Raw genomic sequence first — 13,412 nt, 5'->3', positions numbered from 1 at the left:
GATGAGGTACTTGTATCTCCAGGTGCAGTGCGCCACTCATTTCCTCCCCTCCCCTTACCACCCAAAAAAATCCCCTGCTTCACAAAACTCATTCCAGACAGACGATGAGCAAATGGTGCTTGACAGCCTTGTCGAATTAATGGTCTTGCATTTTGATATCATGACGCAATGGTACAATGGGAAGGTAACTGGAAAGAATCTGAATGATCTGCCAAGTAAATAAAATCAATATGTCGAACTGAACTCCAATATAGCATCCCTGTTTATTCCATGCTATTTGTCAGGGCACAGTAAGTACTCTGTGCCATTCCTGCTTTGCTGGACCGATAATGCATTATTTATAGAATGTGTGACTGACTGTGCTTCAATGGTGTAATGTCACATATGTGTCATTGGCTGCACTTTGGTTTTGCATTTATACTGTTTATGTCCAATTTTTCGAACATGGGCTATGAAACAGTTTTTTGGCCTCCAGACTAAGCAATTTACGTTTTGTTTAGCAATACTTCGCTGTGCTGATCTGGCAATTCCCTGCATTTGGTTTGGGAAATGGTCAGCAGACTTGAAACTAAGCAAAACAAAAATTAATGGAAAACCAAAGAGTTGGGTTTCAGCCATTGATTTTCCTGTTAACAAGTTATGACGGAAGAGCACATCCAGAAAATTGATGTTGACTCCATCGAAGCTGACTAACCTGAGCATTTCCAGTATGTTTGTTGTTATTTCTGTTATTCACCTCTACCCTCTACATGTGGAAAATGCACTTTATATCTTGCAGTTTTGACAGAATAAAATGTCCACAGTGCACCGGGGGTTTAAAAGACTTCAAAAAACAGGGTGTGGTGAAATTTCCACAAGGGCTTTCTGGGTCACTGTAACTTTAAGAGAGTTGCAGAAACTTCAGATAAAACTTTAGCAGGGTTTTTGCAGCTTTGCAGCTGAATGTATGAGAGATAAACTGAAGCCCCTGAGATAACTAAAACTCTGCAGTTGAATGGCCCTCCTTGCGCAAGTAAACACAGTGTGAAGGTTACACTCTCCCACTTGAAATGAACATTCAGATAATACATTTAGACTTGTGTGGAGTGTGTATGTTAATCTCTGGCGGAAGTTGAAGGAATGTTTGAATTCTGCGAAGAAGAATGGGATTGGGTAATTTCAGTAGCGTATCTAACATCAAATTCGACAGGCTCTGTCTGCAGGAAGCCTCAATTAGTGCTGTAAATGGAAATGTGCTGCACTGTATCACCGGGCAGCAATTCTGAATTGAGTGCTACTGGGAGGCCATTCTGAGCTCACTTCAATGTTTCTAGGCAACAGCTTTTACCAAAGAAATGGCCCTCCCACCATTTGTTGACAACTCGTTGATAGCCTTATGCTCTTATCTGTGTTAGGCCAATGTAGCTGGTGCACAGAGCAGGGGAGATCAATATCTGATCTCCGCATTTCCAGTGTAAACAGCAATGGAGTTGGTTCAGGTGCCGATCCAATGAAGGAAATCAAAAACTCCACTTGCTGGAAATTTGAAGTAAATCATTAAATCTGGACTTGATCATCAGTTCTCAATGGAAGTCGTTGACCCAAAACTATACTTCGCTCTCAGATGCCGTGTGCGCTGATAAGTATTGGTACAGCACGAGAACAGGCCCTTCCGCTCACAATGTCCATGCTGAACAAGATAATGTCAAGATAAACTACTCTGATCTGCCTACACATGATCCATACTTCATTCCTAGCATATCCCATGTGTCTGTCTAAAAGCTTTTTAAATGCCACAATCATATCTGCCTCCATCACCACCCCTGGTAGCACATTATAGGCGCACACCATTCTCTGTGTAAAAAAAGAAGCTTGACCCACGTGTCTCTTTTGAGTTTTGCTCTTCTCTCGTTGCCTGTAGACATTGTCTATATGGACTTCAGCAAGGAATTTGACACTGTTCCGCATGATAGGCTCCTCTGGAAGGTTGGACTGCATGGGATCCAGGGAGAGCTAGTTGACTGGATGGAGAAATGGCTGCATGGAAAGAAGCAGAGGGTGATGGTGGAAGGTTGCTTTTCTAACTGGAGTCCTATGACCAGTGTGTGTGTCAGGGCTACTTGTGGTTTATATCGATGATTTGGGATGAGAATGTAGAAGGCATGATTAGTAAGTTTGTAGATGACACCAGAATGGATGGTATCATAGATAGCGGAGATGGTTATCAAAAATTACTCCTGTATCTTGATCAGTTGGGCAAGTGGGAGGAGGAATGGTTAATGTAGTTAAATGCTGATAATGTGAGATGTTGCATTTGGGAAATCAAACCAGGGCAGGATCTTCACAGTGAATGGCAGGGCCCTGGGATAAATGGTGTCGCCTTGAAAGTGGTGTTACAGGTAGCTGAGGTGGTCAAGAAGGCTTTTGATACATTAACCATCAGTCAGGGTATTAAGTATAGAAGTTGGGATGTTATGTTACAGTTGTACGTGATATTGGTGAGAACACATTGTAATATTGCATTCTGCTTTGGGCAACCTGCTATAACTTGCTAAGGAGTGCAGATAATTTTGTGCAGAGTGCAGAGAAAACAGAGAGAGTGCAGAAGGTTTTGAGGACGTTGCCAGGACTTCAGGCCTGAGCTATAGCGGGAGGATGGGCAGGCTATGATTTTAATAGAGTGAATGCAGAGAGTATTTTACCCAGAGTTATGCCCCTGTCCCACTTATGAAACCTGAACGGAAACCTCTGGAGACTTTGCGCCCCACCCAAGGTTTCCGTGCAGTTCACGGAGGTTTTTGTTGGTCTGCCTACCTGCTTCCACTACCTGCACCTCTGGTACCACCTGCAACCTCTGGTAACCACCTGCAACCTCCGGGAACCTCACGGAAACCTTGGGTGGGGCGCAAAGTCTCGAGAGGTTTCCGTTCAGGTTTCCTAAGTGGGGCAGGGGCTTTAGTGAATCATAACATAGGGTTTGTTTATTTGGAACCTAAGGGGCAACGTTTTCCATGTAGAGGGTGATGGGTGATCCTTTCATAGAAACATAGAAATTAGGTGCAGGAGTAGGCCATTCGGCCCTTCGAGCCTGCACCGCCATTCAATATGATCATGGCTGATCATCCAACTCAGTATCCCGTACCTGCTTTCTCTCCATACCCCCTGATCCCCTTAGCCACAAGGGCCACATCTAACTCCCTTTCATCCTTGGAAAAAAAACACAGGATTTCTTCAGGAGAAAAATGGTTTGGGAAGTGTTTGTTCTGCCTTTTTTTGAAAAATCTTTATCCCCTCCTCCCTCAAATCCTGAGATTTTGAGTATGTTACCCACAACTGGAGGGAAGGAAAGAAAGACCTGCTTTGTTGTGCGTAGAATAAACTGTTTGAGAATTGTTGTTCTCTGCAGTCTCCAAGGTGGATGTTAAGTCATCCATCATTGTCCTGACTTTAACTTTTTTTTATGTTAGAGCATATTTTGAAGGAGCTTAAACCACACCAGAGAGATTAGTTGCTGTTGGTTTTTCAACCATAATGCTGAAATGGTTGGTCCAGTTAAGAACCTGGTAATGGTGATTAGCAGATGATAAACATGAGCAGGTGCACCCACACACACAACTCCTCATAACACTTGGGAAGTATCTAGTTGAGCACATGAGCATCCAATGCATATGTTCATAGGTTCTCAGAACAGAAGAAGGCCATTTGGCCCATAAAGCCTACTCCACCATTCAATCATGGCTGAATTATATTTCCCTCTCAACCCAATTCTCCTGCTTCACTTCAGAACCCCTGACATCCTTACCAATCAAGAATCTACATAGAAGGTTACAGAACAAAAGGGGGAAATGGGATTAGTAGATGTGGGTACAAGTTATAGGGGTAGAATGAGGCCATTCGGCCCATCAAATCCACCACCATTCAATCATGGCTGATCTCTGCCTCCTGATCCTATTTTCCTGCCTTCTCCACATAACCCTTGACACCCATTCTAATCAAGAATTTGTCTATCTCTGCCTTGTAAATATAAACTGACTTGGCCTCCACAGCCCTTTGTGGCAATGAGTTTCACAGATTAACCCACCCTCCGACTAAAGAAGTTCCTCCTCACTTCCTTTCTAAAAGAGTGCCCTTTAATTCTGAAGCTATGACCTCTGGTCCTAGACTCTCCCACCAGTGGAAACATCCTGGTCTGTAATTTTTGGAATTTGATAAGCTGTTCTGCAGGAGTCTTAGAAGTTGAAGCATTTGAATAATCAAGCCGGCAACTTCCAGTTGTTTGTACTAAACTCGGTAACAGTTCAGAAAAACTGGTTACAGTATTTGTTGGATAAGGAGGAAGAGATAAATATGTCAAGACAGGGAAAAGTTACAAGATGGTTAGTACACTGATATGTGCATTGTATGAGTTGAGAGATACAGTCTGAAGAAGGGTCCCAACCTGAAACATCACTTATCTATGTTTTTTAGAGATGCTGCCTGACCCGCAGTGTTACTCCAACACTTTGTGTCTTTCCTTGAATTGTGTATTTCAGCAACATAGTATAACAGGCCAGAGGGTGAGTGTCTTATGGGTTAGTTCAGAGCTTGCACTTAAGCTTAATCTAAATGTAATCGCAGGATACCATTGAGCATATTGTTTTGCTCAGCTGAGGCGGGCCTCTCTGGCCGGAGGGGAATGCTTGGATATTATGATTTAAACATACATTAACCTGGGAAGCCGCAAGATTCTAAAATGTATTGGTGCCCAGATCTGAAACATTAACTGATTCTTTTTGCACAGTTGCTGCCTAACTTGCTGTGTGTTTCCAGCATTTTCTGTTTTAATGCAACAATATATTGTGTTGCAATATCTTCCATACTTGATACCTCCATGTTAAAGAAGGTTTGATCCAGTTTAATTCTTGGATCTTGTTTAACATAGATTTATCTTATGCTGCTTCTTTTGTTGTATTTTTACCACAATTGTTTAAACTCACACTAAATTACTTTTACACTTGAATTTTCATGATTGCACTTCCAGATCCTGATTTTATGTGACATTCGAGAATCAAACCAAGTCAAGCCAGTACTTAATGAGCTTTCTTGCCAACAGCTTTGTCTGAGATTGCACTGTAGAGGGACCAAATCTCTAACAATAAAGCAAAGAGTTAAATTTTGCAAACTGCATTGGAATTTCCTCCTGAAATTTATCATCCAGTGCTGCCATTATGGGATATGATCCTACATTGTAGATTTCCAGGAAATCTTCGCTTCCTTGCTGTTTGTGCATTCCATACATTTTGGAAACGGTAAAACACGTGTATTCAAAAACTGTCAACTGCTTCAGTGTGTTGCATTTAAAAACATTTAAAGACAGCAAGATGACTGCCATGAATGATGCAATTACATTTCTGCTGCTAAATGACTAGAATATGTGTTCTGTCAGGTGAGTTTGGACCCATGTGTTTTACTGGAGAAGAGTCCTGAGAAATGGGTGTCGACCAAAATAATTACAATGTCTTAGAAGCCTCCTGCTGACAAGAGTTTTAAAATTGGAGCTTGCACATCCTTTTTTTGAAAAGGGGTGGGGCAGGAGGATGGGGGTAGGAATTCTACCTTTTTATTCATCCCTCATTGCCTGTGAACAACACAGCTTGAGGGAATGAGGCCTCTCTTTATTTCCACTCTGTTGGAGCACCAGTGTTCTGTTTGCACAGGGCAGGGAGGCAGCTCTTCCTAGCAATTTGCGTAACAGCTGGACCTCTTCTGCCCTGGAGTAGTAAATTAACTGCCTGCACTCCACCCTAAAAGAGGGTGGAGCCTGCAAACCTTCAGCGTCGACACCTAGGATTTGGGAGCTGTTCTGTTTAAAAAAAAAATCAGAATGGGCTGTGTATCAATCTGTGTGCTGTGATCTTCACAAGGAAAGGTATTCTTTACATTTTTGTTTACCATTTTTATCTTGCTGTTTTCATCTTTATGTCTGGGTGGAAGAAGCTGTTTGTGAGTTCAGGGAATAAAACTGTTCTGATGGCCTGCTTCTCACCCCTCCCCCCATTCTCTCCCTCTGCAGAGCTCTGTAAGCACTGGCGATGTGGAGTACAGCAGTATGCTAATGCTTGAAGGAATGCCAGCTATACGAATCAAAACAGAGCTGGTGGAACCTGGGGAAGGGGTAAGTCCAACTCTCTAGACACTTCACTAATTGCTTCCAGACCTCAGGAATGTCAGGAACAAACTACCATGTCTGAAGATGATGGAAGGAAAATATTTCTATCCTTGGGATAAAATAAAATTTTTAAAGCTTTTTAAACGCAATGTCTAACGTCATCTTTTGTTTTACGCCTTTTTAGACAGTTTATTTATAATCATTCAATAATATGGTATACATTTAATTATTTTATAATTGACAGAATTATTAACGTTTTGAAGTAAAACATTCTCACCTGTTTCTGATATTTTTCCTCTCTTCTATTTCACATTGTCTAAAATATCTCTCTATTTCCTAATGTAACCCCTTCACTTGCAAATGTGGTGAAATGGGGGCGGGGATAGGGTGGGGGTGGGATGGGAGGAAATAGTCATGACAACCTTCGATGTTAGACTTGCATAGGAAACTGAAAGATTAACTCCTTCTTTCATCCCTGTCGCAGACTGCTAGAAATCTGCATTAATACATAGGTTTCATGTTTCTAATTTTCTGGGATCTGAATTTCAATACCAGTTTTTTTTAGTTTTTTTAGTTTAACGTAACAGTTTCTTAAAAGAGAGGTTAGTGGTAAAGACTCATTTATTTGAATGCACTTAAAACAAACACAAGCTGATGTATTTTTAAACCCCATGTTGTCCCTGAAGATACAAGCCACAGCCCTGAACCCCTCCCTGTTTTTTTTCCTCTAGTAGTTTCCACGTCACCAGTAACATTGATGGAACAGAAAATAAATCTAGCAGGTTTATAAAATTTAGGTGAATGCAATTTAGAGAGTGCTGATAATTTAAACCATTCTGATTTATCGTGTTGTGGGGTAAGGTTTTTTGATGTCTTTATAAATTTTTCAAAAATGTGTAACTGTTTAGTTTTGAAATCTGAAAATTTTAATTTATTACCTGCTAAATGTAAATTTGAAAAAGCAGCTGAGTTAATTTCTTGTGACGATTGGTTTAGCACATTTGGTGTTTGTGCCTTTCAATGGGGGATGGGTGAGGGAGATGTTGATGGGGTGAAATGGAATTCGTCAGAACCCTGGATTTTTAATTCTATCCAGAGACCACCCTTCGAAAGTGGGTCCATGAATAAGCACCAATAATCTCACTCATGCAATACCAATAGGCAGTATAACCCACCCATTTCATTTGTAAAAGTTTAGACCAGCCACACAAAGTAATATCTTCTGTGCCTTGTGTCTGTGTTAGGTGTTCTTTAGATTTCAGGTGGAAGAACAAAGATGGCAGTCAGGTGATATAGAAGGCCATTATCTCGCAAGGATGTCCATCCTATTCTCAACTGGAAGGGGATCAAAGCTATAGATAGACACAAAATGCTAGAGTAACTCAGCGGGTCAGACAGCATCTCTGGAGAAAAGGAATAGGTGACATTTTGTGTCGAGACCCTTCATTGGCCTAAGAGTAAGGGAGGGCAACTCTGGAGATCTCAGAGCCAGAGGATGCTTTGATAAATATCAGTCTGCAGCAGTCTTTCCAAAATAGGTGACTACTTGGTAGTTCCTTGATACGATCAATGGTAAATTGACATCAGTAGTTGTGTCTCTGCATGAAATTTCTAGTCTTTGAAATTGGGTATGGGGTTTTTATGGGATTGCAGGAGTTTCATCCCCGAGTCAGAGAATCTTACAGCACATAAACAGGCCCTTTGGCGTCACTTGTTCTGGCTGACCAAGATGCCCTCATCTGTGCTAGTCCCATTTACTTGCGCTTGACCCATATCCCTGTGATCTTTTCTCATACATGTACCTGCCAAATGTTTCTTATTGTACTACCATCTCAACTACTACTACTACTGGCTGCTTGCTCTATGTACCCACCACCCTCAGCATGGAAAAAGTTGTCTCTCTGGTTCCTGCCAATTTGTTTTTTTCGCCTTAAACCTAGTTCTTGATTCCCTTATCCTGGGAAAAAGACACTCTAAATTCAACCTGTCTACTCCCCTCCTGATTTTATACACATCTGTAATGTCTCCCCTCAGCCTCATCTGCTTTGATGTTTAAAGTCCTAGCCTGCCCAACGTCTCTCTATAGCCCAGGCCCTCAAGTCCTGGCAACAAAATCTTCGCTTCTCTTGCCTTCAAGCTTTGGAGGTTGTGGGGAATATTCCTCTGCTCACTGTGGTATGGAATCATAGTGTTTTCATTGATTATATTGAGGAAGGTTCTGATATGTGGAGCCAAGATGTGTGCTGGATTAAAAAATTGACAATGGCAGTTGAATGTCCCTGGTGATATGTGTGTTGTGGATCAAGTAGTAAGTTGTAACTGCTTGTGAGCTAACACTGATTCAGAATTCAGCTGCTGAATGCTCTAAAAATATTTTTGTGGTTTAGAAGATCCAAGGATTGGAGTTTCTTAAAGGTTACACCTGAAGAATGGTCACTTGGGGGGTGGCGCATCAATGGTGTGGTTAACCAATGCAATCATGTTCCAACTCGCATAAGCTGACGTCATGTTCGATTCAGTAGGTTGTTCTTTCATATAATAGATGCCTCAAATGATTTGACTTGCTTTCAGGTTCAGATTTAATATTGTAGTCCTTGCTGTTTCTAAAGTATTGAGGTGGCCGCATCTATTTTTTCCTTCATGCTCTTCCATCTTTACTAAATTATTCTGTTATGGAGTGATTATGTTGCTGTGATAATTCAATGGTTTGATGTGTAACTTTCTGCCCACATTTATTGTTTGTAGTTTTCAAAGATTCATGTTCATCATAGATTTGCTTGTGTAACAGATGTTTTGATTAAAATCAAAGTGACCTTGCCATTGTAACACTGTTTAGAGCATTTCACTTGGAAGATAATACTGTTTCATGAGAGTATCTTTTTGGTGAACCCATTTAAGTTTATAAATGAATGGGTCCTATAGAACAGCTGGGGTCATGAGATGTAACCACTTAGATGGTGTTGAATGTGTTCATATGATGGGTATTTAAAAAGAAAAAGCATAATTTCATTAAGGTTTCCAGAATCAATTTTGTTGGATGATTAACAGGTAACATTGAGTCAGACTATAGGGCGTAGATTGAAAATCTGATTGAATGTTTCCAGAACAAGATTCTTGTTCTTAATGTTAGCAAGACCAAGTAGTTGATTGCTGATTTCAGGAGGGGAAAGCTGAGGATCCATGAACCTGTCTTTATTGACAGGATTCTGATGAAGTGAGTGAACAGCTTCAAGTACTAGGGCATGCATACCTCTGAAGATCTGGCCTGGGCCCAGCACATTGATGCAATTATAAAGAAAGATCATCAAAGTATCTACCTCCTTGGAAGTCTGTGGAGATTTGGTATGTTGATGAGTACTCTCTTGAACGTCTACAGGTGTAGAGTAGATAGTATACTGATTTGCTGCATCACCGCTTGGTTTGCCAACTCAAACCCTCACGGGATAGGAGTGGTAGATGCGGCCAGATCCATCATCAAAATGACCTCCCCTCCATCAAAAGGTGCTGTTTTAAAAAAGGGGATTATAAAGATGAGGAAAGATCGCCTTTATCTTAACGGCAGCCAATTTCATCTAAGAGCCATATCCACCCTGGCCCATTCTTATTTCGACACTACCACAAGACGGTACATGCGCCTTTAAACTGTGACCACCAGCTTCAAGAACAATTTCTTCCCAACATCAATAAGGTTCTTGAAAAACACAACAATAACTCAGCATGATCTTCTATAGACTGTCCTTGGTTGCATTAGACTTGTTTTGCACAATTATAGGTACCTAGTATAATGGTTAGTAATATATTGTATTTTTGATTATTATATGGTTTGCGTTTTTGTAGTTACGGGCCTGTTGAGCTGCAATAAGTAAGAATTTTATTGTTCAGTTGTCAGTACATATGACAATTAAACATACTTGACTCTTAATTGTATGGAGGCACAAGGACCATTGTTGGAGATCCTCTGATGTTGAGTGGCACAGTGGTACAACAGTTAGTACTGCTTGCTTGTAGCTACACTGATTCTGGATCAGTGTTGACCCCCAAGACTGTTGTATGGAAGTCTACATTCTTCCTGTGAGTACATGAGTTTGCTCCAGTGGTCTTGTTTCTTCCCATATTCCAAAAATCTGCTGGCTGGAAGGTTTACTTTGTTAATTTAAATTATGCAAAGGTGAATCAGAGTGAGGAAGATGGACACATGAGAGAGAAAATGGACACATGAGGGTCTGAAGAAGGGTCTCGATCCGAAACGTAACTTTTTCCTTTTCTCCAGAGATGTCTGACCCGCTGAGCTACTCCAACTTTTAGTGTCTATCCACATGAGAGAGAGAAAATGAGTGTGGAAATAGGATTGCTTTGGAAACTAGTGGTGACTTAATGGGCTGTCATGAAGACTTAATCAGAAAAATTATAACTTGGCGAAAGTGTTTCTATTTAGCTGGGAAGTGGAAAAGAGATGTTGGTGGAGAATGATGTAGTGAATGATGTCAAAGACTACTGAGTGCTTGAATACATAGACGATAGGTGCAGGAGTGGGCCATTCGGCCCTTCGAGCCAGCACCGCCATTCAATGTGATCATGGCGGATCATCCACAATCAGTACCCCGATCCTGCCTTCTCCCCATGTCCCTTGATTCCACTAGCCCCAAGAGCTCTATCTAACTCTTTTAAATGCTTTTGGTTTTGAAAGGCAAGGTAGAAGCTGAGGTTGGGGATGGGCAGTGAATATGGGTGCTAATTTAAAGCTAAATTGGGTGACTTTCTGCAGTGGATGGAAGGAAGGGCATAGTCACAGACTTGAAAGGATATTTGTTTCTACTCAAGTTTGTATGATAGGACTATAACTGCAGCTTTGGAGTAGTGCCATGTAATGGCGGCTTAATGTACTATAACTTCTAGGGTACATATCCTTAATTTCTCCTAACTGTGGTCTGTAGATGTAGGACATTGAGCCTTTGGCAATTAGCGAAAGCAATTTGATTAATCTTATCACTTGCTTATTTTCTCATAACCCAGCACAAATGTATCATCTTAAAATTATCCAGTATCCTCTCTCTCACCTTGACTTTTCCTGGAGCAAGCCATCCAAATCTAGGCGCATTCAACCTGTCAATATGGTTTCATTATTATCCTCTTCTGTTGTGCTCTGTTGCTTAAGTTATCAAATTTTGGATTTTACCATTTATTACAGGTTCTTGCGGTAATGTGTTTTTGATAAGACGCTGGATTTTGTTGTCAACTTATTTAAGACTTTTGTGTAAGAGCAGTCCTGAAAACCCTTGAAATATGGCCTAATCACAATCCTTTTGATTAATAGTGTGCTGGAAATCAATATTCTAAATAATAAATATCTTTGTTCCAACTGATGCACAAATGTTTTTCTATCATTTGTATCTGCCCAACAGCAGTGTGAAATAACTCTGAATTCTGGTGCTAGGCGAAGTCTGAAACCAATATAGTTACTTCAGAAGAGACACAAGGAACTGCAGGTGCTGCAATTTTGAGCAAAACACGAGGTGCTGGAGGAACTCAGTGTGTCAGGCAGCATTTGTGGAGAGAATGGAGGGCATTTAAGATTGGGACCTTTCTTTAAACTGATTGGAGTTGGGGGAGTGAAGGTTGGAAAAAAGAAGGCAGGACAAAGTCATAGGTGGTTACAGGTTGGAAAGGGATTTGATTGACAGGTGGGTGGAGTTAATGGTGAAGGAGACAGAGACTTCGCTTGTTACTTCAGTATTTATCACAGCACAGAAAACCCCTAGTTTTAAGCTCTGTTACTGTCGTGTCTGGGCTTGTGCATGAAGAGTGGTCAGTTGCAGAGTGCTGCCATCAGTCAAACTTTAACTCCCCAATAATGTGGGGGACTATGTATAAACACTGCTGTGATTTCTACATGGTGAAACCAAAATGTATAAAAATGGCCTTTAATAAAATCTGACAATGTGCACTTTGATCACGTGATTTTTTTTCTCTATTACAAATCTCAAATTGTGGAGTACAGAGGGAAATAAATAAATGGCGGGTCTTTGTCCCAAACATTATGGAGGGCACTGTAGCTTTGTTCTATCAAAAATCAGACAACAGCAGATGCTTGGTTCACTGTTGAATAAGATCAATTATTTAATGCATCTATGTTCAATTCTTTTTGTCTGCAATGCCTTGAATCGTGTTGTTACCCTGACTATTATAAGTTCCTGTGGCCCGTGTAAATTTCCAATGTTGGAATTTAATTCTACCAGTACTGTGGTGCCTCACATTTGTGTTTTCCAATCGTTGACCCGAATGGCAAGAAATTCCTCTGCTCTGGATCAGTGGGGCTGTAGTTTATTGCATGATTCAGTAATATTGCTGCCTTGCCATTTAGTGTAGTTTTGCTTTCTCTGACGTGGGACTCCTATTGCTATTTATTGATGACCCTTAAGTTGATTTTAATGTATTAAATATTTATTTGCTGTCATAGCAATCTAATTATAGAAACAAATGAATTTGTTTTTAATTTCCTTGCGTTGACCATTTGTGACACTTGCCTGGTCTTTGTTACCAGTGAATTTGGGTCTTGTGATGATAATATGCGGTCTGTGTACTCTCAAGGACTGTGCAAAAGCTGTCAGAAAACTGGTTTCCAGTCATCTGAGCATTTGTAACTAACAGTACAGCAAGATAACATTTCTCAAGAGTGACGTACATAATTTTATTTTTAGAGAAACACTATCTGATCATTCATGGCACTAGTTCAGTTGGAAAAATGTTTTTGGTATGTTAGCTGAATTGTTATTCCTATTCATGCAGTAGCCTTGGAGTATTCTATTTTGCAATTTATGTCGAAGCCCACCAAAAATTAGAATAGAATAGTATTCAATTGGGTCCAGTGTATTCAGAAGTGAAGTGCTGTCATCAATTGAGAGCTTCAGAGTTTTCCAAAACTTTGGAATTTTACTTGCGTCGCAATCCTCCTTTTACAGTTGCATTTCCAAGTTGTGGAAACATGTTCTTTTTGCCATTGGTCCTGACCTCCTTCCCTGGCTCAGAGTCCAGCTTTGTTTGAGAACACTGTTAGGGACCCGCTAGATGTGTTGTTGCTGAAACCGCGTTATATAACCATATAACAATTACAGCACGGAAACAGGCCATCTAGGCCCTACAAGTCCGTGCCGAACAATTATTTTCCCCTAGTTCCATCTGCCTGCACTCAGACCATAACCCTCCATTCCTTTCCCATCCATATACCCATCCAATTTATTTTTAAATGATAAAATTGAACCTGCCTCCACCACTTCCACTGGAAGCT

The 13,412-nt window shown here is 40.7% G+C and overlaps 1 protein-coding gene across 5 annotated transcripts in view; it reads left to right on the top strand.

Moving 5' to 3' along the window:
- Positions 1-13,412, top strand: part of LOC129702164 (Krueppel-like factor 12) — a 126,797-nt gene that overhangs the window by 39,029 nt on the left and 74,356 nt on the right. For 3 of the 5 annotated variants that reach the window (XM_055643779.1, XM_055643780.1, XM_055643781.1), the window contains exon 3: positions 6,032-6,133. In XM_055643779.1, the coding sequence (XP_055499754.1) occupies positions 6,032-6,133 (102 nt within the window). Of the gene's footprint in view, positions 1-5,723; positions 5,888-6,031; positions 6,134-13,412 lie in introns of those variants that run through there. The other 2 variants (XM_055643782.1, XM_055643783.1) reach the window with 2 other exon arrangements.

This window comes from Leucoraja erinacea, chromosome 12 (assembly GCF_028641065.1).
Source record: "Leucoraja erinacea ecotype New England chromosome 12, Leri_hhj_1, whole genome shotgun sequence".
NCBI classification, from domain to species: domain Eukaryota; kingdom Metazoa; phylum Chordata; class Chondrichthyes; order Rajiformes; family Rajidae; genus Leucoraja; species Leucoraja erinaceus.
The sequence above is the reverse complement of the archived record's forward strand: the minus strand, read 5'-3'. Positions and strand labels throughout refer to the sequence as shown.